General features: G+C 48.0%; 1 protein-coding gene and 1 long non-coding RNA gene across 3 annotated transcripts in view; one reads left to right on the top strand and one right to left on the bottom strand.

Moving 5' to 3' along the window:
* Positions 1-2,022: 2,022 nt before the first annotated feature.
* LOC147581343 (uncharacterized) lies at positions 2,023-20,879 on the bottom strand. Of its 2 annotated transcripts, none has more exons than XR_015251690.1 (2): positions 19,976-20,879; positions 2,023-2,913 (listed from the first exon to the last, which is right to left on the bottom strand). It is a non-coding gene; the product is annotated as an uncharacterized LOC147581343 (long non-coding RNA). The 2 variants fall into 2 exon arrangements; XR_015251689.1 differs by lacking the exon at positions 19,976-20,879 and adding an exon at positions 10,448-11,237.
* Positions 20,880-21,143: 264 nt separating this feature from the next.
* LOC147581342 (uncharacterized) overlaps positions 21,144-24,568 on the top strand; it is a gene marked incomplete at its 5' end in the record, with an annotated part of 30,898 nt that continues 27,473 nt past the window's right edge. Inside the window, 1 exon segment of the mRNA XM_086708416.1 lies at positions 21,144-21,295. Coding sequence (XP_086564542.1) covers positions 21,144-21,295 — 152 coding nt within the window.

The raw sequence follows: 24,568 nt of genomic DNA, 5'->3' as shown, positions 1-24,568 counted from the left end.
CTCTTTCAAGAAACAAAGAAAGAGGGAGGGAGGGAGGGAGGAAAGGAGGAAAGAAGGAAGGAAGGAAGGAAGGAAGGAAGGAAGGAAGGAAGGAAGGGAGGGAGAAAGGGAAAGGGAGAGGAGGAGAGGGTAGGGGAGGGGAGGGAAGGGAAGGGAAGAAGGAAGGAAGGAAGGAAGGAAGGAAGGAAGGAAGGAAGGAAGGAAGGAAGAGAGAGGGGTTAAGAGGAACAGAAGACCTCATCATGAACGACGAGGGAAGGGACCCACAGGGAAGGCATGGGAGGAAAGGGAAATGGGGGAGATCATAGATCATATCTGAGATGCACTCACCTTGTGATGATATCATGTGGCCTTATCATATAAATCTCTGTGACTACTTGCCTTTCCTGAAAAGCAAAACCGTATCTTTTGTGGAAGGGAAGGGTCCCGAGGCCTGGTGGGCTGGGGTGAAGAAGGAGGGCTGGTGGGCATCAGGACCCACACTTCAGGAGCCATGCCTCTGCCCTACCTCGCAGCCTCGCCCTGCAGTGGCCAGACCAGGGCTGTCCCGTGTGGACGGTGGATGAACTCCATTCTGTTCATCCTGCCCAGAAAGTGCACGACAGCATCTTCACTGTGCTCCCATGTCACATACCCTGTGCTCCTGGTAGGGACAGGAATGGCTTCCCTTGTCTTTGGGGGCGGGATTATGCCATCTGTGCCCCCAAAGCAGCATCACCAGGGCCCCAGGTGTCGAGAGGCAGCTCCTCATGACCTCCCTGCTTCCACCTGCAACATATGTCTCTAGAAAGGCCTCCACCCAAACTTCCTCTCCTCACCTCCAGCCACACAGCAAACCTCATTGCCGCTTAGCATGAGAGGAGTCACAAACTGTCTTGTTCTCCTGTGTGACCTGGGAGGAAACAGTTGATCCCGGATACTGTAAATGAATCTGATTGTGGCTCCGTGAAGGGAGACCAGGGTGAAGAATCAAAACCAATGTTGCATTCAAAACCAAAGTGTGTAGAGTAAGCCTGCTCCCAGAGTGATTTTATTTTTTTTAATTTTTTATTATTTAATGTTTATTTTCGAGAGAGAGAGACAGAGACAGAGACAGAGCATGAGTGGGGGAGGGGCAGAGAGAGAGGGAGATACAGAATCCAAAGCAGGCTCCAGGCTCTGAGCTGTCAGCACAGAGCCTGATACGTGGCTCGAAACCACAAACTGTGAGATCATGACCTGAACTGAAGTCGAATATTCAACCGACTGAGCCACCCAGGAGCCCCTCCAAGAATGACTTTAAATGATCTGGTTTACTTACAAAGTTTTGTGTCCAGAGGTAAATCCTACCCTTTGGGTAGGAAAGTTTGGTTATGTTTAAATTCTAGTTGGAATTCTAGTTCCATTCTATGGAAATTATAGTTTTCCTTCTATCAACTTCCATTCCCTGATGAGTGTATACCCCTCCATCCTTTCAAAAAAGAAACGGTTGTACACCCACAAATACCAGGCGTCCTGTCCGAGGAGAATTCTGTGTGTCATGGAACGGAGGCAGGTAGGTCCACAAATCATAACTGAAACGCTTTGCACATGTGTGCTGGTGCGTGTATGTGTCCAACAGACCACGATGGGAGACTCAGCACTCTGTTTTCATGGCACAGGGCGTTCTTATTTCATCCCACAAGCTGAAGGACAGCTGGGACACCACTAGACATGGAGATACCGCCCTGTGGGCTCAGATAAGAAACAAAGAGAAATGGGGTGCCTGGATGGCTCAGTCGGTTAAGCCTCTGACTGAGGCAGGTTATGATCTCGTGGTTCGTGGGTTCGAGCCCTGCATCAGGCTCTGTGCTGACAGCTCAGAGCTTCTTAGGATTCTGTGTCTCCCTCTCTCTCTGTCCCCTCCCCCACTCACAGTTTGTCTCTCTTAAAAATAAACAAGAAAGAAAGAAAGAAAGAAAGAAAGAAAGAAAGAAAGAAAGAAAGAAAGACAATCAAGAGACCAAAGGACAACACACAAAATAAGCCACCACTAACAGCATATGGTGCCCAAGGAAGGTCCGAGCAGGGGTTGAGAGGAAGGGGGTGCCAGGGACTGCTTGTCAACCACCACATTTTTATTTAGCATGTAGGGGAATGGGCAGGCTGTGCTTATCCAAACAGCAAAGAATTCCAAGGAGTAGCTGCTGTAAGCACCAAAGAAGACAAGGCTCATAAATCAGATGTGGGGATGAGCGAGCGCGTAGGAAAACCCAAGAAGCCTACAGCCCTGGCTCTCCCAGACAAAGACGGCCGGAGGGAGCAGATCAGATGGGGTATGGGTGAGTCTTCTCAGGCTGCCATGACAAAGGATCCCAGGCTGGGGTGGCTGAAATGACAGACATTTATTTTCTTATGATTCCAGGGGTTGGCAAGTCCGAGATCAAGGTGTGGACAGGCTTAGTTTCTTCGGAGGCCTCCCTCACTGGCTTGTAGACGGCCACCATCCCCCGTGTCTGCATACGGTCTTCTCTCTGTGCATGTCTGTGTCTTGACCTCTTCTTACAAGGGCAGATTGGATTTAGGGCCCACCCATGTGACCTCATGTTAACTTAATCACCTCTCGAAAGACTCTAACTCCATATACATTCACACTCTGAGGTCCTGGGGGTTAGGGCTTCAGTGTGCAAATGGGGTGGTGGGGGCACAATTCAGCCCCTAACAGATGGCAACCATGACAAGCCCCTTTTCCCAGTAACCCGTGCTTCCCTTGGGAGGACAAGATACCATGGAGGAGGTGACTTATTTGATAATTGGAAAAGACTGGATAGAGCAGCAAACAGATCTGTGGAACTTGGCTTCCAGCGAATCACAGATGATGAAAGAGAATTCTAGACTCATTGTCCAGACTGAATAAATGATCCCCTTCTCGTACATCTTGAACAAATGTAGAAGCTGTCATAATTAAGAAAATACAAAGTATAAGGGTTATTTCAATCTATACTAGTTTTTGTTATTATGTGGCTTTTTTTTTTAACACAAACAGCTAAATATATTTGAATTATATCATTCCTGATTTGTAACTTAAGACACATAATAAAAAATTCATCTTTTGTGCCAGAAGTGTATTGTGTTTTCATCAACAGATATTTAAAGAATTATTATTGTTTTATTAGGGAGACTTAAAAACTAATTTAAATTTTTAAACCTGAATCTCTATGACTGACCTCAGCATTAGTATACGAAAGCAAAACTCCCATTTCAGAAGTGAAGAATATCCTCCATTAAAAAGAAATTTTTTTTTTTAGGTGCACCTGGGAGATTAAGTGTCTGACTTCAGCTTCATGATCTTGCAGTTCGTGAGTTCAAGCCCCACATCAGGCTCTGTGCTGACAACTCAGAGCCCAGAGCCTCCTTTGAATTCTGTGTCTCCCTCTCTCTCTGCCCCTCCCCTGCTTGCTCTCTCTCTCTCTCTCTCTCTCCCTCTCTCTCTCTCAAAAATAAATAAGCATAAAAAAAAGAAAGCAACAAAGAATATCCTCAATGCTGGGGAGAGAGTCTGACTCTTGAACTTCCCTTTGCAGAGGTAATTCAAGAGAGAACTAATACAGAAAAGATGAAGGTAAATGAAATGCACTAGAGTGGGAAGTTCATCTTTTTTACCTGCCTATCAACACGGTTAGCTTGATTTCTGATTCTAGGGGAAATCCTGCCTGAGAAGAAGCTTTTTCTTTTTTTTTTTTTTTTTTAATTTTTTTCAACGTTTATTTATTTTTCAGACAGAGAGAGACAGAGCATGAACGGGTGAGGGGCAGAGAGAGAGGGAGACACAGAATCGGAAACAGGCTCCAGGCTCTGAGCCATCAGCCCAGAGCCCGACGCGGGGCTCGAACTCACGGACCACGAGATCGTGACCTGGCTGAAGTTGGACGCTTAACCGACTGCGCCACCCAGGCGCCCCTAGAAGAAGCTTTTTCAAAGGAACTTCCTGCATCCAATGGCAGGCAATCCAGCTGGAGAAAGAACAATCCATAATGAATGGCTAGCTTTCACTTCTTGTTGGGCTACCAATGGGAGGGAGGCCTGGCTTCCCCTGATGTTGAGGACCCAATGGGGCCAGCAAACAGGTGTGGATGGGCCCATCTGCAAGGATGCTGTCTTCAGGACTGCTGTGACAAGGCGGGGCCTCAGTTCCATGGCTCTCACACATCTGCCACCACAATCATCTGGAGGGTCTGTTTAGACAGTGTCCGAATCTTCCTAGAGAGTCTCTTAGTGACGCTGTGGATCTCGCAACCTCAACTTGAGAAGCACGTCTCGTTGGTTCCCCCAGGCCATATCTTACTTTTACTGTTCTCCATTCATCTTTCAGCGGATCATTCCATCTGCCAGCCCATCCTTCAAGAAAAGTGCGGGGAACAACACTGCCCAAGGCAGGGCAAGAGGGGCCTCCACTCTGGCTGCTGCTTTGGAGGCTGGTCCTCTGGCCTCTCCACGGCTACATCCTGAGCTCAGCTTGGTAGGTTCTATGCTTCTCGGACTTTCATCCATTACTTGTAGGTTGTCCAATTTACTAGCATAGAATTGGTCATAATAGTCTCTTAAGATTATTTTTAATTCTGTGGTATCAGTTGTAATATCACTTCTGTCGTTTATAATTTATTTGAGTCCTTGACCTTTTTATTCTTGGTAAGTCTAGGTAAATGTTTGTCAGTTTTGTTGTCTTTTCAAAAAACCAGCTTAGAGGCACCTGGTTGGCTCAGTCGGTTAGGTGTCCAGCTCTTAATCTCGGCTCAGGTCATGATCTGACCATTTGTGAGATTGAGCCCTGCGTCAGACTCTGCACTGACATCGCAGAGCCTGCTTAGGACTCTGTCTCTCATTTTCTGCACTTACAGTCTCTCTCAAAATAAATAAATAAACTTAAAAAAAAAAAAAAACGAAACACCAGCTCTTGGCTTCATTGATCTTTTCTATTGTTTTTCTGGACTCCATTTCATTGATTTCTGATCTGATCTTTATTATTTCCTTCCTTCTTCTAACTTTGGGCTCCATTTGTTTTTTTAGTTCCCTAAGGTATAAAGTTAGGTTGCTTATTTAAATTTTTCCTTTTCTTAATGTAGGCAATTATCACTATAAAATTCCTCAGAACTGCTTTATCTGTATCCCAAAAGTTTTGGTTATGTTGTGTTTCCATTTTTGTGTTTCAACATTTTTTAAATTTCCCAGTTGATTTCTTTTTTGACCCATTGGTTGTTCAGAAGCCTGTTGTTTAATCTCCACATACTTGTAGATTTTTCAGTTTTTCACCTGTTATCAATTCCTAGTTTTGTACAGTTGTGGTTGGAAAGCTACTTGGTGTGATTTCAATCTTCTTAAATTTGCTAAGACTTGACACCTAATATATGATCTATCCTGGAGAATGTTCTGTGTGTACTTGAGAAGAATGTGCATTCTCCTGTTGGATGGAATGTTCTATATAGGTCTGTTAGGTCCATTTGATCTAAAGTATAGTTCAAGTCTAAAGTTTCCTTATTTATTTTCTGTCTGAATGATCTATCTGTGTGGAAAGTGGAGTATTAACATCCCTACTTTTATCATATTGTAATCTATTTCTGCCTTCAGATCTGTTAGTATTTGCTTAATATATCTACATGCTTTGATGTTAGACGTATATATATTTGTTTGTTTTTTTTTTGTTTAGTAATCTCTCCACCCAACACAGGGCTTGAACCCCGAGATCAAGAGTCACGTACTCTTGCAACTGAACCAGCCAGGTGCCCCAGGATGCATCTATATTTATTATTGTTAAATATTCCTGATGAATTGACCCCTTTATCAGTATATAAAGAACTTCTTTGCCTCTTGTTATGATTTTTGAGTCAAACTCTATTTTGTCTGATATACATATAGCCCTCCCTGTTCCCCTTTGATTTCCACTTATGTGAAATATCTTTTTCCATACCTTCACTTCGAGCCTGTCATTAAAGCTGAAGTGAGTCGCTTGTGAGACTGCATACATTGGGTCTTGTGCGTCCCTGCCAACTAGATTTTTAAGAAAAAAAATATCCAATTGAACTAGACCAAATAAAATTTCACCCCAAGACTTGTTGATCAGAGCAAGACACTGAGAATGCAGCAATGACTAACACTAATGTGGTTCCGCCCCCTGAATTCAGAGTCCAGAGGGTCTGTGACCTTGGCGTAAGTTTATATGCCCACATGCTGCATGCACACTGCATGTGATAAGACAGCCCAGGCTCCCTGCTGCTCTCTGACATCAAACCTCCCTTCAAAGTGTCATCTTATTCTGGACTTTCTGTCTGTGTCCTTTCAAAATGTGCCTGCCTGTGTCACTTACCTTATGGTCCTGCTTCCATTACTAGTTGATAGTTAATGGCCAAGTATTCTGATAAACCTATATGGCAGTTAAACCCCCAGGACTGAATTCCAGCTCTACCATTTGCTATTCATACAGATTGTCTGGGCTTGATTTTCTCCTTGGTAAATGGGATAATAATCATACCTATTGCAAAGGATTATGAGAAAGACAAAACGAGATAGACTTTGTAACACACCAAGAACAGTGCCCCCACAAAGAGTAAGTGATTAATAAATATTAGCAGATATCATTACTATCCTTATTCATGTGTTCATGGCTCCTGTCTTACCTGCCTTCCCAAGCAACTATATGCAGTTTAATTGAGGCCTTCTTGATATTCAAACCTTTGTCTTGCTGAGCGCTCAGGGTTGGAATCCAGCTATGGTGTCAGGTTGGTGGGGGGATTTGGAGACAGGTGTGCTGGTCAGCGCTGGTCAGACACAGGTGTAGATGTGTGTGCTCTATCTATGGTATCCTTTGAGGGTCTTTGCAAATGTTACCTGCTGTTTAGGTACATTCCACCTTTCCATAAAGTTGGTCCTGGTCACGACTTTGTTTGCCCCAACAAACATTTATGTATCCCCTCACCACTCTCTTGATCCAAAACTTTCTTTTGATACAATATAACTTGAAATCCTTAACTCCCTAGTGATCCGATCCATCTCTATTTCCCAATCTTACCTAAATTTCTCCCACTTAAGCTCCAAACAGCCTCACTCATCAGCTGGCCTTGCCAACACCCTCTGCTTTCTGGCCTCACTGCCTTTGCTAGCGCTAATCCCTCCGACAACCATGTTTCCCCCGCCCCCACCCCGCCATCTCCTCCACCGACTCCATTGTCAGCCCGGAACGCTTCCAGGAAGTTCTATCAGACCTGAATTGCTGCTTCCACCAGCCCTTACCATGCCAAAAATCATGTTTCCTCTCCGCGTTCCTAGAGCATTCATAGTATTCTTCTGGAACATTCTCTGGGTTATGATTATCTGAATACATGTCTTATTGTTGCTACCTCAGTGTGAGTTACTGTAACCTTGTTATTATAACATTGTCTATCATTTCGTAGTATCCCCCTGGGAACTCCCAGACAGTAGGTATCAAAAGTTTGTTCAGTTGAGTAATTTGCACCTTTCAAAACAACTGAGTGTTAACGTTAAAAAAAAACAGCATCACCACAATACACATTAGTATCACTAAGAGCTCCTGCACATCCCACATTCTAAGAGTCAGTCCCATGTCAGCAGGCACACCTTGGCTGACAGCTGGCTGTGTAAACTTGCACACATTCTTAACCTCTCTGGGCTCCAGTTTCCTCATGGCTAATGCGGGACAATAACAGTACCAACCTCACTAAGAGGGGAAAATGAGTGAGTCTGTATAAGACCCAGGAAAGCTCCTGGCACACAGGAAGTGGTCGTGGAATATCAGCAGCCACCTACTGGAGGCCCCTGTCCACCTGGCTCTCACCCTGGAGAAGTCTGGAAAATGACCATCGGGATGCTGTCATTACCAACTCTCACCAACAGGAGGCACCCAACCTCCAGGGCTGTGACGATTTACCTTCCAGAATCAGCCCAGGAATACAGAATTCAGTTTGGGGCTGGAGGCAGAGGTGTGTTTATAAACGTCAAGAAAACCTCGGGTTTTAAAGGTCACCACATGGTCCTCTGAAAGAAGTTACACAGGAGGACATTTGGCAAGTTCCACTGGGCCTCTCTCTCTACCCACCACCTGTTTGGGAAAGGCAAAGGTGCCAAGGTGTAGATGGCAGAGCAGAAGGGGGGGTGGGCAGGGGCATAGGAGATAAGGAAGCTGGGTTTGTAGCTGGTGGTGCACGTATCGACTTTCGTTCCAGGATTCGCTGAAATACATCCACCTAGCCTAGCTGCTGTGGTCATCTCCTAACAGGGATATGGTCCACACGAAATCACTTTCCTTTCACTGTGTCCCCGTTGCCTCCTCTAGCCAGGTTGTTGACCTATCCCCTGGACCTGAGCATGCCCACTCCCACACTGTGGACCACCTGCCCCAATTCTGCTGGATTTGTAGGCCCGGCTCATTATCCACCTCTTCTAGGAAGCCTTCCCTGATTTCTCTAGTCCTGCAAACTTCTCTGCTGAGCATCTCCAACTGGCTTTTCCACAGTCAGGGACTATCTCCAATGTCACCTGTCAGGCACTTTTCAGGTAGCAGCCCGAGGACAGGGACATGCCTTGTTTGTGCCCCATGGAGTCAGTGCAGAGTCCTGAATGAGCTCAGTAGATGCTGGCTATGGAATGACCAGAGAAGGGCCAGGAGTCTTATAGGTGTGCAAGAGCGAACGGTTGGCCCCTTAATCTCCACCATAGACAAAAAAAAATTCCCATTTAAAATGTGACCTTGCCCATGGGTTTGACGTGATGAACCATTTTCTCCAATGCTGTAACCAAACTATGACAAGGGAAAGCTCTCACAGTCATGTCTTATGTAGGAAGTGTGCCTTGTCTGGGCCTTGGGTCCCTTCCATTCTCTCGACAGCGTGTGTTACATTTTTTCACCACAGTTGACTTTACTTATTTAGTATTCCATGAGATTCTGGGCCACCTGCTCTATGTATGATGGAAAAGCTGAGGTGCCCCTGGGGGACTTGCAGGGGAGCTTGGCCAAAAATGCTGAAAATTTGTATGGAGTTTCAGTCTCCTCGTCTGTAAAATGGGCATGCCTTATGTGTTCTGCTTTTCCTCGCTCCTGTCAGGAATATGATATTAGCTTAAGTCAGTTTTCTAAGCCTTGTCTCTTATGAAATGAAATTCTTTATTTCTTATGAAAGGAAATGAACATATCAGAAACCAGGTGGGAGATTTCAGGCTGCGGTGGGGTGAAGGGTTACTCTCCTTTCTTTGTCCTCAAAATATTCCAGCTACTACCTCTTTAAAATGTAAAGTATTGGGGCGCCTGGGTGGCGCAGTCGGTTAAGCGTCCGACTTCAGCCAGGTCACGATCTCGCAGTCCGGGAGTTCGAGCCCCGCGTCAGGCTCTGGGCTGATGGCTCAGAGCCTGGAGCCTGTTTCCGATTCTGTGTTTCCCTCTCTCTCTGCCCCTCCCCCGTTCATGCTCTGTCTCTCTCTGTCTCAAAAAAAAAATAAATAAACATTAAAAAAAAAAAATTTAAAATGTAAAGTATTATTGTCTCAGAAATAGCATTTGAGTGAATCTATCTATAAACGCCTGATAAGCTGTTGACCTGACTTGAACATTATCTACATCCTCCATCAGATAATATGTCCCCAAGGCAAAGACCATGTCCTTTTATTCTGTTTTCTACCCCCCAGAACCTACCAGCACAGGGCCAGGTATTTTTTTAAATGCAAGAAGTTGTTAGATAAAGAGATAGGGTGAACTACAGGGCTTCCTGTAACCCTTCACCTGACCCTGAAATCTCCAACTGGTTTCTGACATTTTCATTTCTTATTATAAGAAAATAAAGTATTTCCTTTTTTTTTTTTTTAAGTTTATTCGTTTATTTTGAGAGAGACAGAGAGATAGAGAGTGGGGAGGGGCAGAGAGGGAAGGAGAGAGAGAGAGAATCCCAAGCAGCACAGAGCCCAACTCAGGCTCGAACTCACAAACTGTGAGATCATGACCTGGGCCGAAACCAAGAGCCGGATGAGTAACTGACTGAGCCACCAGGCGCCCCCAAGATAAAGTATTTCATTTCCTAAGAGACAAGGCTTAGAAAACTGACTTATGTCATATTCCTGATGGGAGGAAGGAAAAGCAGGAGAACACAGAGGCCATGCCCATTTTGAAGATGAGGAGACTGAAACCCCATACAAAGCTCAGCAATTTGGCCAGGCTCACCTGGCAAGTCGGAGGTGCTGCTACTGCTCCAGCCCAAGCCTCCTGGTTCTCAGCCATCCCTGTATTCCTGTCCTCCTCCGAGTCACCCTGTATGCCAGCCCAGGGCACAAGGTACAAGGTATTTTAGACTCTGATGCCTTGAGGGACCCCAGCAGGATTCACTGTCATGAAGCCAGGTTGAGAAAGGCTGAGGTGGAAGACTGGCAGGATGCTGCCTGGACGGGGGCACCCAGGGCCCGGCCACCCCCGGGGCTGGTGTAAGGCACCAACCTGCTCTTCTGCAAACACAGTCTGCTCGAGACCAAATCAGCGTGATTCAACTGTCCAAAGCCCGGAAGCTCAGCCCATGCTTCAGAAACTGTGTGAGTAAAGAAAAGGACGTGATCTATATCTGGCTGATGAGTCAGAGGGCGACGGCTGGCACAGCTGTGGCGTGGGAGTCTGCTGTGTCCATCCGGCCTCTAGACCCTGCCGGCCAGCGTCAGCTGCCTTTCTCATGCCCCCAGCCTCCCTGCCCAGCCACGCTTCCCTGGGCTCCTGGCGGGTGCTTTTGAAAAGGGTGGCAGGAAAAGAAAGGATGAATGAGACCCTGGTGAATCTTCCAAAACTGCTCACCTGAGCCCCAGACTGGGAGGAAGCCAGGCCTTCCTGGCCCGCAGAGCACTTTTTTGGCATCGGAAAACTCATCCCCTTTCTCCTAATGTAAACCTCTGATTTCGAAAAGAGAATGAATCAAGTCATTAGCCGGGAGGTATAAATAAATAAGAGCACCTTATTAGGCTATCTGTCTTTTATCCAGAAACTTGGAAAACAAAGACTGTTAAGCAAGGCGATGTTCAGGTGTCACAGGGACACAGACAGGATTAGGAAAAAGAGACTCCTTCTTCATTCCTGAAAACAGGGCTGGTTAGAGGCCACTTCCTTTGTCCTTTTTTTCCAGTTTAATGACACAGGCTCTCACATACTGGATTCATGTTTATTCATTTTGAGAGAGAGAAGGGGGAGGGCAGAGAGAGAATCCCAAGCAGCCTCTGCACTGTCAGCATAGAGCGCCCCCCCCCCCCCCCCCCCCGCGCATGGCTCGAACCCACGAACCATGAGATCATGACCCGAACCGAAACCAAGAGTCGGATGCTCAACTGACTGAGCCATCCGAGCGTCCCTGGATTTCCTTCTAAGTCAACATGACTGTGTATAAACTTTGTTCAAACTCAAAGCCTGATTTCTGACTGCCATGCACACACGCACACGTTGTATGTTTGCTTTGTGAATGAGTAGCCTAAAAGAAAACCGTCTTGTCCTTGACCTACGGGTCACATTCCAATTCCCTGCATCCCTTTACGATAAAACCCCGCAGTTCCTGCCTATATGCTAATCTGTTATCTCTTGAACTTTTACAAGATGTAAAAAGTAGGTAACTCTGTAAGAACCGTACCTTCTCCAGAGCACTTTCTTCCCCATGAAGTGCATGTTTCTGGGGCAGCTGTCCAAACTTGGGTTACAATAAAACTTCGCTTTCTCGCTTCTAAAGATTCTAAAAGGTGTGTTCATTTTGTGTCAACAGCCCAATTTGGCCATCCACCTCCTTTTGGTCACACATGTCCTGACTCCTCCTTCCCCTGTAAATTTCCCTGAGGCTAGAAACATACCCTCCCCCCTTGTCCTTTATCCTGTAGGGTCAACATGACTGTGGACAATGGACTTTCTGTTTGACCTCCCAATGGATTTTTGCATTGCAGAAAGTCTGATATTTAGGGATTTCTACTTGCAGTGAGCTGTAATGCCACACCCAGAAGATCTGGGCCCTTTTCAGAACTTGACCACAAATGTAGGAGCAGCCTCATTCGGGAAGACTGATTCCTGGATGCCAAGAAGACGCTCAGTCTCTCTGCTCTGCACATAACCACCTGCAGTTCTCCACCACTTGGAAGAACACCCAGACACTAAGGGTCCTGATTATGGGGGCAGGCCAAGTGAGGACTGGGAGGGAGAACTCTCCAGCTCTGGCCCCTCCACACCCCCACCCCCAGCTCTTTGGCCAGTGACCTCTCTAAGCAGAGGCACTGCCTGCCTGATCCCTCATTTCACCTCTGCTCCGAGGTCTCTCTCTCTCTAGGGCATGAGACATGATTGTGAGACAAGGATAAACTACACACAGCAGGCATCAGCGTGGTCCCTGCCACGCTGCATCACTGGGACAAAGAATCAGGTTGCTCCCTTGACATCATGTGGGTACCCCCCAAACAGAACCAAAGAGCAGGAAAAACAAAACAAAACAAAAAAACCAAAAAAAGGTTCACAGATGAAAAGTAGTCAATCTAAAGTGTTGTTTAAATGTAATCTTTTCTTTATGGACTTGGCCCCCAAATGGGGGAGCATCCGTATCCCTCTCCCCAAGGCTCTCACTCACGCCAGGAGGAACGTGGGCAGAACAAAAGCTCGGAAGAGCTACCAGTTACCGGCATTTCCCAAAGGCCAGATGCTGCTCACCATCACCACATTGCATAATCACCTCCACACCTGCCTGAGGGAGTGGGTACAACTATTGTCCCAGTGAGACTCCGGGAGGCTCCGTAACTTGCCATACCGATCATAAGAACGGGGATCTCAGCTCAGACTGGGCAACGACAGTCTTGGGTCTTACCTAAAACTTGTGACATGAAGCGGGATTAGAGGAACCTAAAAGAGCATGGCCAAGCCTCTTGGGAGAATGACCAAACGGGGGCCTCTCCAGCCATGGACAAAGCCACCTGTGATCACACTGTGGTCTCTCTCCTGCCCCCAGACCCCATGCTCATGCACAAAGCCACATTCTATGCTGCCTCAGACACACAGAACGCAGGTCCTCCCAGGCACACTTGCGGGAGTGTCCCCAAATTGTGCGGGAGGCCTGGCTGCTGCTTGCAGAGCCCATAGGGTCCCTGCTGACTGTTCCCTCTCCTGCTTCCTGAATGTAAAAGCCCAGTGGTTAGAGACAAGTGGGTTCTGCTTTTACACATCTGCTGTAGACATTTCAAAGGAAGCCACAGCAGTCGATGGCAACTACGAGTTTCCCTCACTGTCTCTTATCATTTGAGAATGAGCATAACACAGCTGTTATACTGATGGGTGCCTTTGAATCCCAGGTTTGATGTTGTGACTTTTGTTAAAGCATGGGGGAGAAATGGCAGAGCAGGAAAGGCTTGGGGGACCATTGCAGACACGGCCCGGGCTCCCCTGAGACCCCATCCCCCAGAAGCAGTGCTAGCACTCAGCAGGCTGTGTATGCTGTGATCAGGACTGGAGGAGAAGAGGAGAGGGAGGCAGGGAGGATCAACAATGGCCAGGAGCAGAGCAGAGAGCATCATACTATATTCAGGGGCTTACTTGAGCATCACTGAGCTGGGACCTTAATTGTGGTCAGTGACCCTCAGTCACAGATGTCTGTGCACAAGCAGTCGGGAGTTAAAAGGTGATGGAAAACTTCTCTGGGAAAGTGATGGGAGCTTATTTTCTTCAATGGGCAGCTCCCCAAACATAAAGGAAACTTGATCAAAATCCCAAGTAATACAGTTGGCCTACAGAAGGCAAACACACCTGGTGCAGACCACAGCATCCCCACACAGTATCTGTTACCTGTGAAGGCCACTAGAGAAAAGATGCCCACATGTCACAGGGAGAATGGGGTGTCACCAGGAGCCCTTCGAGAGGTGTGGTTGGAGATGGTGCAAATTTACTGGCTGGGAACCGAATATATGAATCCAAATACTGTGATTTTTATAATCGACTTCAGTGGTTAAAACTTGAAATTAAGGTTTCAAAGTATATATATATATATATACATATATATATGTATATATATATGTATATATATATGTATATATATATGTACATACACACACACACACATATATACGTATATATATGTGTATATATATATAATCTATCACAAGCTATTGCCACAATAGGGAAGGATGAGAAAAATTATGAATGGGAATCCAGTTTATAGAAGAGTCAAATGATGGTGGGTCTTGAGGAAGACAGCTGTGTGATTAGCGATATCCAAGAAGGTAAATGAAATTGAAGTGTGTCTGACTTCCAGTAACATAGATGAATTTCATACCTTTGCCTCCATGTGAGCACCCAGATGTACCGAGCATTTTCAAGTGCTACTATCTTTAATCAACAAATGACGTGATTCATATGACCATATTGTTTTCCTTCCGAAGGCACATAGAAGAACCTGGTTCCTTGCCAATCGTTCGTTGTCACCAGATGTTTCATTTTAAGATATGCAGTGTATCTTAAAACACATCATGCTGTTTGGTCTGGTCATGGGACCAAGGCTCAAGGCCTTAAATTTTGTTTGCGCTTGACCAAACTGAACAGAATTTACACATTCTCTTAGGAGGGGATTCAGTAGAGTGCTTTGCATACAATAGGTGCTCAATAAGCGGCTGCGTTTTCTGCTCTGTTTGTCATGGTGACCACACCATCAAACTACAAGTGGCAATTTTCATATGACATTTAAAAAGAGTCCTGTGTGACTCAGGCTAACCACATTTTGAGAGCCTGACCCGATTTAGCTCACAATTAGCTTCACGTCTGCTCTTAGTAGCCTGGCTTCCAGCTGTCAGTCAAACAGATTTATTGAGCACCCTCTGGGTACCTGGCACAGAGCCAGGCCCTGAGATGCAAAGACGAATACAACGATGGCCCCAGTCTCCAAGTGTTCCCAACGCTACTTGGTGGACAAGTGAGCCCAGGACAGCGAGACAGGTGTAAGACCCAGAGCAAGGTGCTGACAGGCTTGGAGCTAGGTGCCCAAAGGTGCCCCAGGAAGTCGAACGAGGCTGGAGTGTGGAGGTGAATGAAACCTGCACCCGGTTCCGACAGACAAGTAAATGGGAGTTGGCCAGGCCTGGTGGGGACCCTGCAGGCAGAGAACAGCGCTTCCCGGTGGGCAGCGTGCCCGACACCGCAGTCTGGGCAGGGGGCAGCAGGACACCTGTCTGACATCATGAGCACAACCACCTCTTATCACCACAAATTGGGGATAACAGAGAAACACCCCACTTTGGAGGTAGCACGGTATTTGTATATTTGTGGACCTCCTATAGAATAGTGAATCTTCAACATTTGGGGGTGGGGGGACATGGAACCCTTCAAGAATGTGATTTAAACTGAAACAAAACAGACCCCCATAAATTCATCCTGGAGCCCCTGTTGAAGAAACCCTCCTGGAGACTAACGTGCATCCAAGCCAGCTGCAGCCACCGGGACCTACAGGCACAGGTACAGCTGGGCTCCGTCTCCCCGCCTCTCTGCCCCTTCGGGATCACCCCCCTTCTCTGACCCAGCACCCCGGAGCCACCCACCCCTGAGAGAGGCCAGCCCAGCACAGCCTGCTCACCCAGGACCGGGGAGCTCAGCTGGGGGAGGTCCTGCTTCCTCTTCCTGCAGCTCACACATGTGTGGGCGGCTCGGGCTGTGCTGGCCGGTGTTTCCCCTGGGCCCACAGTCAACCCTTCAGCTAACAGTGTCTGAACAGAACATTCCATCCACGGCTGTCATGCAAGTGGGAGGCTCTTAGATGATGATCTATGAAGAGATCGACACAGTAAACAAACATAACAGAGAAGGCACGAGTTCACATGGAACACTTAAGGTCTGGAGCCTCTACCCTGGCCGTTCACCCCTTCCTCCTGTTCCCCACCCCCGAGCCTCAGTCTCCCATCTGGAAATAGGGCTGCCGGATCCCCAGGGTAGACAAGAAGTCAAATCGAGGGAGGTAATGTGGGTGAAAAGTACTCCGAACTCTAAGCCTTCCGAAAAGCCATATGTTACTATTAGAGAAATCATTGGAGAACTAATGATAACATCCCAGGAAAAGCAACCAGCTTTCTACTATAACACCAAAACAAAATTTTAAATTAAAAGAGAGAGAGAGAGAGAGACCCAAGGGGAGAGAATGGTGTCTGTCATTTGTTATAAGGTATCATAAATACCATTTATTTATTCATTCATTCATTCATTTGTTAGACGAGTTCAGAATGGACAAGGAAGGAAAAGGGCCCTGAGTATAATTCCGGGTTGGATCAGGAACTCCCAGAGCTCTGGCTGGCACTCTTCCCTCTTGACGCCACTGTGTCTGCCCCAGAGTCGGGCCGAGGGTGGTTCCGGCTCCCTGTGGCTCCACCAGCCACTGCTTTTCCCCATCACTCCACGACTCTGCCCCCTGGCTTCCAACTGATTATGGGGGATGAGCCAGTAAAGGACAAGATAAATCCAGAGGACCTCAGTCGAAAGCAAATTAAGCAACACACATACAAGTTCAAATGCGGTTCAACCCAAGTTCGAATGCTTCATTCATATACTGTTCCTTGTGTATTTTCTCCACGCACACTGCTGGGGGGAGTAGAAACAAATCTGCACTGCAGCAGTGAATACACACTAGCAAGTAGGTGACTAGATGACAGAGGTTTGCAGGGAGACAGCCAATCCAGACTGCAAGCAGTCCCTGGGTGAACGCGGAGGGCGTGTCCAGCAAACAGCAGGAGAGGGCCAGGGTGGTCCACACAGAGCCCTGAGAAGCTCAGAAGGCCGTGAGAGCCCTACAGGATTTTCAGCCTGAGATGGTTTAAACTTACGCATTTTTAAACACCCTCCCCGCAGACAGTGATGCAGAGGATGGAGGGTGACAGAAAATTGAGGGTGTTAAGATCTTTGGAAAGAAACTGTCAGAAACTATTGACATAATGTAGGCAACATGCCACAAGAGCTTGGAACTCAGCAATAGCAACTAAGGTAACAAGGAAAGGGGTAAATGAGAATTCAGACATTTGGAGAAGGAAAAGTCCTGACCTCAGCCCTCAACTCTGCCACTTGGTAGGTATGTGACCTGCAGGTTACGTAACATCCCTGAGCCTCCGTTTTATTATCTATAAAATGGGCTTAACTGTACAGGAGTGTAATGAGAATTAAAGAGAATGAGTGTAGGGGCGCCTGGGTGGCGCAGTCGGTTAAGCGTCCGACTTCAGCCAGGTCACGATCTCGCGGTCCGTGAGTTCGAGCCCCGCGTCGGGCTCTGGGCTGATGGCTCAGAGCCTGGAGCCTGTTTCTGATTCTGTGTCTCCCTCTCTCTCTGCCCCTTCCCCGTTCATGCTCTGTCTCTCTCTGTCCCCAAAATAAATTAAAAAAAAAAAAAAAACGTTGAAAAAAAATAAAGAGAATGAGTGTAAAGAGATGAACCTGACACACGGCAGGCACTCAAGAACGTCAGCCCCATGGAAGGAAATGGTAACTCATGACAAGGTTGGGGTCAATAGGACCCAAACAGGAAAGAATGTGCAGAGATGAGCCACAATGAAACCTCAGTGTTGGGCAGTGAGGCTTGCCCATGGACTTCAGCAGGAACCTACATTAAAACATTTGCCAGCAGGTGCCTGGGTAGCTCAGTCGGTTAAAGGTCTGGCCCTTGGTTTGTGCTCAGGTCATGATCTCACGGTTCGTGTGTTCGAGCCCTGCGTCAGGCTGTGCACTGACAGTGTAGAGCCTGCTCGGGATTCTCTCTCTCTCCGTCTCTCTCTGTCCCTCCACTAGCGCTCTCTGCCTCTCTCAAAACAAATAAATAAACTAAAAAAAAATTGCCAGGAGAAAGAGCTGTGTGCCCCATGACTCCCCACAGAGTGACTCCAAATGCAGGTGACACAGGTCATGTGACCCAGAGGACCTGCTTCTCACTGCCAAACCCCACCCCCTACGAAGGCTCAGGCTTGCTACTGCTCAAGTCAATGTACCAGCACTGTTTCCCTTTTGCAAAGAGAACCAGTAACTCAGAGAACCCCTGATACTTCACCGTCCTCCCTTCCTTTCTGCCAAACCCACAGACAAATGGGAGGGCATCCTACTGAGGAAGTAGGACTGGAGTTAAGTGTTTCCTGGCTCCTTCCCAGGAAATGGCAGGTGTGAGCATGCTGACCAGACTCCCAGGACACCCTGGCGTTCTTCCCTTCCCAGTCAAGTGGATTCAGGCCAGGCTCTGCGGGGCGCTCAGCACATGTGCTCCTTACCCGCAGCAGGGGCCCCTGGGAGCAGAGTGTAGCCAGCTAGCACTTTCTCTGTGGGAAGCCACCATCTGGCTCTCCACTGGAAATTCACCACTGTGTGGAAAGGCAAAGGGCAAACTTATTTCCGTTCACCAGGTAGTATTTGCTACATCACTTGTTTCCTATTTCAGTGCGTTTTAAAAATTTCCCCTAGGGTGTGAGCACAGAGGCGCTGTGTTGTGAAACACGGTTAACTAGAGGTGCTTTTTTCATGACATCACTCAGATCGGCTCTGTGCGTGTAGGGGAGCCAAAGCCCCAGCCACGGCCTGTTTTCTGGGATCTCAAAGAAATGCACAAAAGTGGGGGGGGGTGCATTTAGGGGAAGTAGCAGAGAAAAGAGAAGGACAAGGAAAATAGTGTCTCCACTGAAATTAAATGTGGAATAGCACTTGGCAGAGATGACTTCTAGAAAAAGAAACTTTACCCACTTCCTTTTACTGGTCACATTAGCTATGTGTCCGTTGTTTTTTAAAGCTCAAATGATTAATTATCTGACAGGTTTAGATCTGTTACTCTCAGTATGGCTTATAACATCATATTAAAAATATTCAATTATTTTGCCCAAATTGCCAGAGACTCTGTATCATCTAGATGTCTTCACGTGCTCTAAATCTGCAGGTGACTACGATGAAGAGGGTCAGAGGTCAGAGAATTATGCTTAAATAAATAAAAAATTTTTTTTAAGTTTATTTATTTATTTTGAGAGAGAGAGTGTGTGAACGAGGGAGGGTCAGAGAGAGAGGGAGAGAGAGAATCCCGAGTAGGCTCCCCACTGTCACCCAATGCGTGGCTCCAACTCACAGACCTCGAGAACATACCCTAAGCTGAAATCAAGAGTTAGACGCTCAACTGACTGAGCCACCCAGGTGCCCCAATAAATTTAAATAATGCACAAATAAATGCTTAGAAGTAGTTGACAATTAATAGAATTTTGGCTCACTGGCCTTTTAAATTGGCAGTAACACTGGGCCTGCTTGCCTACGTTGTACCAGTGGGCTGGCTGCCTCTTGGGGCATAAAATGGCTTCTGCCATTTCCCACAGTCGCCACTGCTCCAGATCACGCACTTCACCCCTTCACTCTCCCTGCCTGGCCTCCCAGGCATTTGAAAGCACAGTCTCTAGGTTAGACAGTGTATGGGTGTCTGTGGCTCTGATCGGTGTAACCAGACAGACAAAACTGTGCTCCACACGAGTGAGTTATTATCTCTCAAATATATAGAAATAATCAAGCATTTTTCCAGGTCAACTCAGAGGAAGCCAAAAGACATTTATAAACAGAGCAAGGGGTTCTAGTTCCCAGCTCCTGTGGGTTGAGTCCCCGTTTTCTTATCCTGACCCCCTCCCTAACATTTTGTTGGCCATCACCAAGGGTTGAAAACCCCCTGCTTCATACCCCGCCCCGCCGCCGCCGGCTTTACTGGGGCTGTATCATTTCTGGACACCAGCTCATGTTGAAAGTGGGCGGGGCAGTGGGAGGTGTGAGGTGGGTGGGAAGGTCAGAGAGCAGAGTGATTCTAACGAGTTGGACCTTTTCATCAGAGACAGCTCAATCCAAGGCTCATGTCACATCACTGATTTCCAGAAAATACCAAGCAATGACATTTTTCATGTTTGCTTTGCTTTAAATAACAGAGATGTGTCCTTGAGCCCCAGCACAGTTTAATTCACGTTTGAATTAAACAGAAGTTTCCATGCATAAAATACTTACCTTCCAGAGTTAGTACTCCGTCTGTCTTTAGAACGGAAGGTGGATGTGAGCAGGAGTCAAAGCAACCAGACAAGAAGGCTAAGCGGCTAGCCATCTGGGTGGCATAATTTCAGAGCTGCTGAGAAGGGTCACCTACCTTTTCTTCCCTCCTTACACACACATGTGTACAGACACATACACACACACTTGCACGCATGCCTGCCAAGGTCACCCATCTCTGCCAGAAACAGGGCAGGTGATCAGGAAGGGAACAAGCCGTGCAAGCAACAGGAACTGAGCATCGCAAGGAGCCAAGTCATGAGTTACGACCACTTGAGCCTCACAGATAAGGTTTTTTCCTTTCACTGCTGCCAGATCACTGTGTGCAAGGAGATCGTTCATTTGGAGTCACTGGTTTACATTTTGCATCAGGATAAACCTGACCCTTTCAACCTTTAGGGAAAACTTTTCCTAAGTAAATGAGTAAGTCCAAGCGTTCCGCCCGTGTGCCCCAAATGAGTTACAGTGATGCCCCCACACTGCTCCCCTCTGCTCTGGGAGAGGGCCACACGAGGTCTGTGTGGGCCAGTCAGCCTTCCCTGCCTCTGCTCACCTGCTGGTGGGACGTAAAATTAGCATGTGGCATGAAAAAGTTTGGGAATCATTGCCTGAGGTTTAAATTTTCACAAAAATCCTTAACATTTAGCTAGCTATCCACTGAAACAGGACCAAACAATGGTTGGACTTGATTTACTGTGCTTTGTTGTAATTCCATATTTTAAAGTTCAGGTTTTAGGGGTGCTTGGGTGGCTCAGTCAGTTGAGTGACCGACTCTTGATTTTGGCTCAGGTCATGATTTCACAGTTTGTGGGTTCGAGCCCTGCCCTGAGCTCTGCGCTGAACGTGGAGCCTGCTTGGGATTCTCTCTCTCTCTCTCTCTCTCTCTCTCTCTGCCCCTCTCCCCCGCTCAAGTTCTCTCTCTCTCTAAAATAAAAAATAATAAATAATAAAGTTCAGGTTTTAGAAAAACAATCTGCAATTTGTCTCTTCACTGTTTTCTCTGCTAATTTCCACTCCAGTGAAGCCAAACTCAAGCTGACTTGTTTTGGGAGGAGGCTCCTCACATCCTCCCTGCCAATCAATCCATCACACTTCCCTCACATTGATTTCTACCTTCCCCCACAAAAGTCTATAGTCTCCAGCGTCCCTCCAACAGCTGGGGCTGCCTCACCAGCATGGTGAGCCCATCCTCCACAGCCCTGTGGTGCTGCACCCGGACCCTGAGACCAAGGACAGCTACCTTCTCCTCTTCAGCGACTGGCTGGTCATCACCAAGCAGAGGTAATTTTAAGACTGTCACCGTGTCCCTCTTGGTTAAAAGGCAATTCCTTCCAGGTCTGCATCATCTCCCAGTGCCATAAGGAGCTGCCCTTCACCTGGCAAGTAAGGCCAAGAGGCTGCATCCCTCGGGCAACATCACATATGGAGTGGGGAGAAAACTACACAAGAGGCGTATAGGAAATCCATCATTTAAAAATAAATCCTATGTGAACTAGGCCTTTTGGTTTGCTTACAGATGTAGTGTATTCTCAGCAATACATCTGAACTCAGAAACCTAGAAACGAATTGAGTTAACATTATTACCACGATAATCATTCTTCTCTTTGGGAAAATATGCAATTATACTTTTTCAATATTTGCATTAGATTAGGGGAGGCTAGGTCAACAGAAGTGCAATATTACTTTTCTTGCCTGTAGGACAACTGTATACTTGCAATGTCTCCTCTCCATTTTTCTCCCACTCCCCAGAACATGCATGTGCATGTATATATGCGTGTAAGATGCAGAGGCATTCAGGATACTTATCCAATCTAATTCATCATGGTTTCTGAAACAAGAGTTCCCACCCAGCACATCTTTTTTTTTTTTTTTTAATGTTTATTTAATTTTGAGAGACAGGGTGGAGGGGAGGGCAGAGAGAGGGAGAGAGAGAATCCCAAGCAGGCCCTGCAATGTCAGTGTAGGGCCTGATGCAGGGCTCAAACTCACACACCGTGAGATCATGACCTGAGCCAAAACTAACAGTCAGGAGCTCAACCGACGGATGGACCCAGGTGTCCCCCACCCAGAGGATCTTTACAACTGTCCAGGCAGTTACTAGTTAAGGCCACTGATGGAGCCCAAACAATGCCTTACTTCCAGGAACTCAGGTTGTTAACTTGAGTCTGCAGAGCAAACACCCCAGGTTGCTGCTTCTCACTGGCTCTGGGCAGAGACGGAAGAGGGACCAAGGGGCCTTAACCACATTCCCCACTTTGCGCCCTCTCCCTCCCCCGCCCTTACAATTTTGAAATGTGAGCTCCACCCAAAGGAGAAATGGGAACAAGGGTCACCCACCAACTAGGTAACTCCTGCACTGTTTCAGGGAAGAGAAGAGGGGAGGGGGCCAAAGAGCCTGGTAGGCTGCAAAGAACACCACTCCGTGGACGCAGCAGAGTGGGAAAGACGGCAGCTGGGCCAATGGCCCATGAGCCACCCCGTAGGCAGCGCCCACCCCTCAACTCTCCCTGCCCTGTACTCCTCTCCCCTTGCTTTGGGAGATTCCTCTCCTCTTCCCAGAAGATCAGGAAACTTAAAGGAAATGAAAAGCATCCTCTCTTCAGGGGAGGGCTGCTGGCCTCATGCGGTTTCCAAGGAAGCTCAAACCAGGAGCCACCAGCAGGCTTTGGGTGCAAAAGAATGTTCCAAGCCTTTGTAAGGGATACAGGGACCGAAAGAACACTCAGGGAGCCAGAGGGTGTGATCCCCATCGCCCACAAACAAACCCAAGGTGCAGTTAGAACCCCAAGGCAATGACAATATGGAAGAAGGTCACCCTGGAGTCTGGTCAGGAAAGGACTCCTCTGGAAAGGAGTCTGCCCGCCAGCTTCAGAGTCCTTCATTGCCAAGACACAATCAAGAGAACACTAGACTAGAGAGCATCACGGAGCAGGGTCCCAGGGAAACACCCACCCTCACCAGGCACTTGCAGAACTGAGTACCTATCCACAGCCTCACACGCCTTGGCTCGCTTAATCGTCACACCCATTTCACAGAGGAGGTGAAGCTCAGAGAGACTGAGCGCTTGACCAAGTTCTGCCAGGTGGAAGTGGCGGAAGCAGGCCTTAAACTTGCATCCTAGTCTCCAAGTGCAACTCTCTGTCAAGGCACCTCCCTCTGGTCCTGGAGGGATCAGAGGTGAGTCACACTCCCCAGGGGCACTCCCCAGGGGCACGTGCACATCACAGAGGATTCTGGGTGTTTTTCAGAAACAGGCACAGGGAATGTGTGCCAGCCTTTCAAAAAGTCCACACAGGCAGAGAAAAGCCCGGGGGAGGGCAGGATGGGCGTTGGGGGGAGATACAGACATTAGGGATTCATCAGGGAAACAGGGGGGGGCCCGGAGGGAAACCTATGAAATCCAGGGTCAGCAGCAGGGTCTTTATACAAAGCATGGCCCAGAACCCTGGGAAAGACGGCGGGGGGGGGGGGGGGGGGGGGGGGGGCTGCTGCTGTAGCAATGGAAGAAAGGACCCTATTTTGCATGATGCTGATGACTGTAGCCACACGGGAAAGGAGGAGGTTGTTAACACTGTCCTCCCGCTTTATAGCAAGAAGAGCACTTGCGAATTTTTCACTCTCATTTGATTTCCCTTGAAACGTTCTATTTTAAGCTTTGGGGGGGAAATGTGCCACATTTTAAAGAGCTGCTCGCATCTAGCCCCAATGATTATTTTTTCTAGATGCTTAGAGATTTCAAAGAATTCAAAACATCTGGCATCCTGCCCCCTGATCCCTCCTGGCCAGGGGATGTGCTGTGTTTTCAGAGCCCCGAGAAATCCCCCGGGGTCACAAACAGCGGCGGGGAAATCCTGACCCTCTCTCGGTCTCGAGCACAAAAGATCCCGAGAAAGGGAAGCGGCCGCTCCCCGCCGGTGGCGGCCCGGACGCTGCGCAGGCGCGCGCTGAGCCTCGCCCCCGCCCCCTCCCTCTCTCTCTCTTTCGGACGAGCCCCTCCCCCCCGCCCCCCCACTCCTCAAAGCCGGCTCCTCGTCCCCGCAGTGGAGCGGGGGAGGGAAGGAGTGCGGGCCGCCGGCGTCTGTTGCAAAGGACAGCGAGCTGCGAGCACGCCTCGCACACGCAGGGGGCGCCGTGGGCCAGACCTCGCCGCGGACCTGCCACGTGGCTTCAGAGCCAGCCCGCGGGTCCAGGACTGAGCCTTCGCGCCACTGCTTTAAAAGGATATGAATACAGGAATCCTTCCCTGTCACTTCCCCTAAGGAGAATCAGGAAGACAGAACTTTGGAAGATACATCACATGTCCCCACACTCTCCGTGGCTCCGTGGCCTGGCCCTGTGACCCACCTTCATCCCTTCCAGTGGGTCTGGCTCCTCTTGCCTCCTTACCTCCGTCCCTGCTGCTCTGACCACCGACCCCTCTTCCTGTGGCTAACTCGAACCCTTGCTTGGAGATGTGGCCCAATGCACAAATCATACGCTTGGGGACAACACTGCTGAGACTGAATCTCAGCTCTGCCATTTGCTAACTATAACCTACGCGCTACGTGCCTTGAT

Source organism: Puma concolor, chromosome B2, assembly GCF_028749965.1.
Source record: "Puma concolor isolate L17-30 chromosome B2, mPumCon1.1.hap2, whole genome shotgun sequence".
NCBI classification, from domain to species: domain Eukaryota; kingdom Metazoa; phylum Chordata; class Mammalia; order Carnivora; family Felidae; genus Puma; species Puma concolor.
This window is presented reverse-complemented; position numbering and strand designations above follow the sequence as displayed.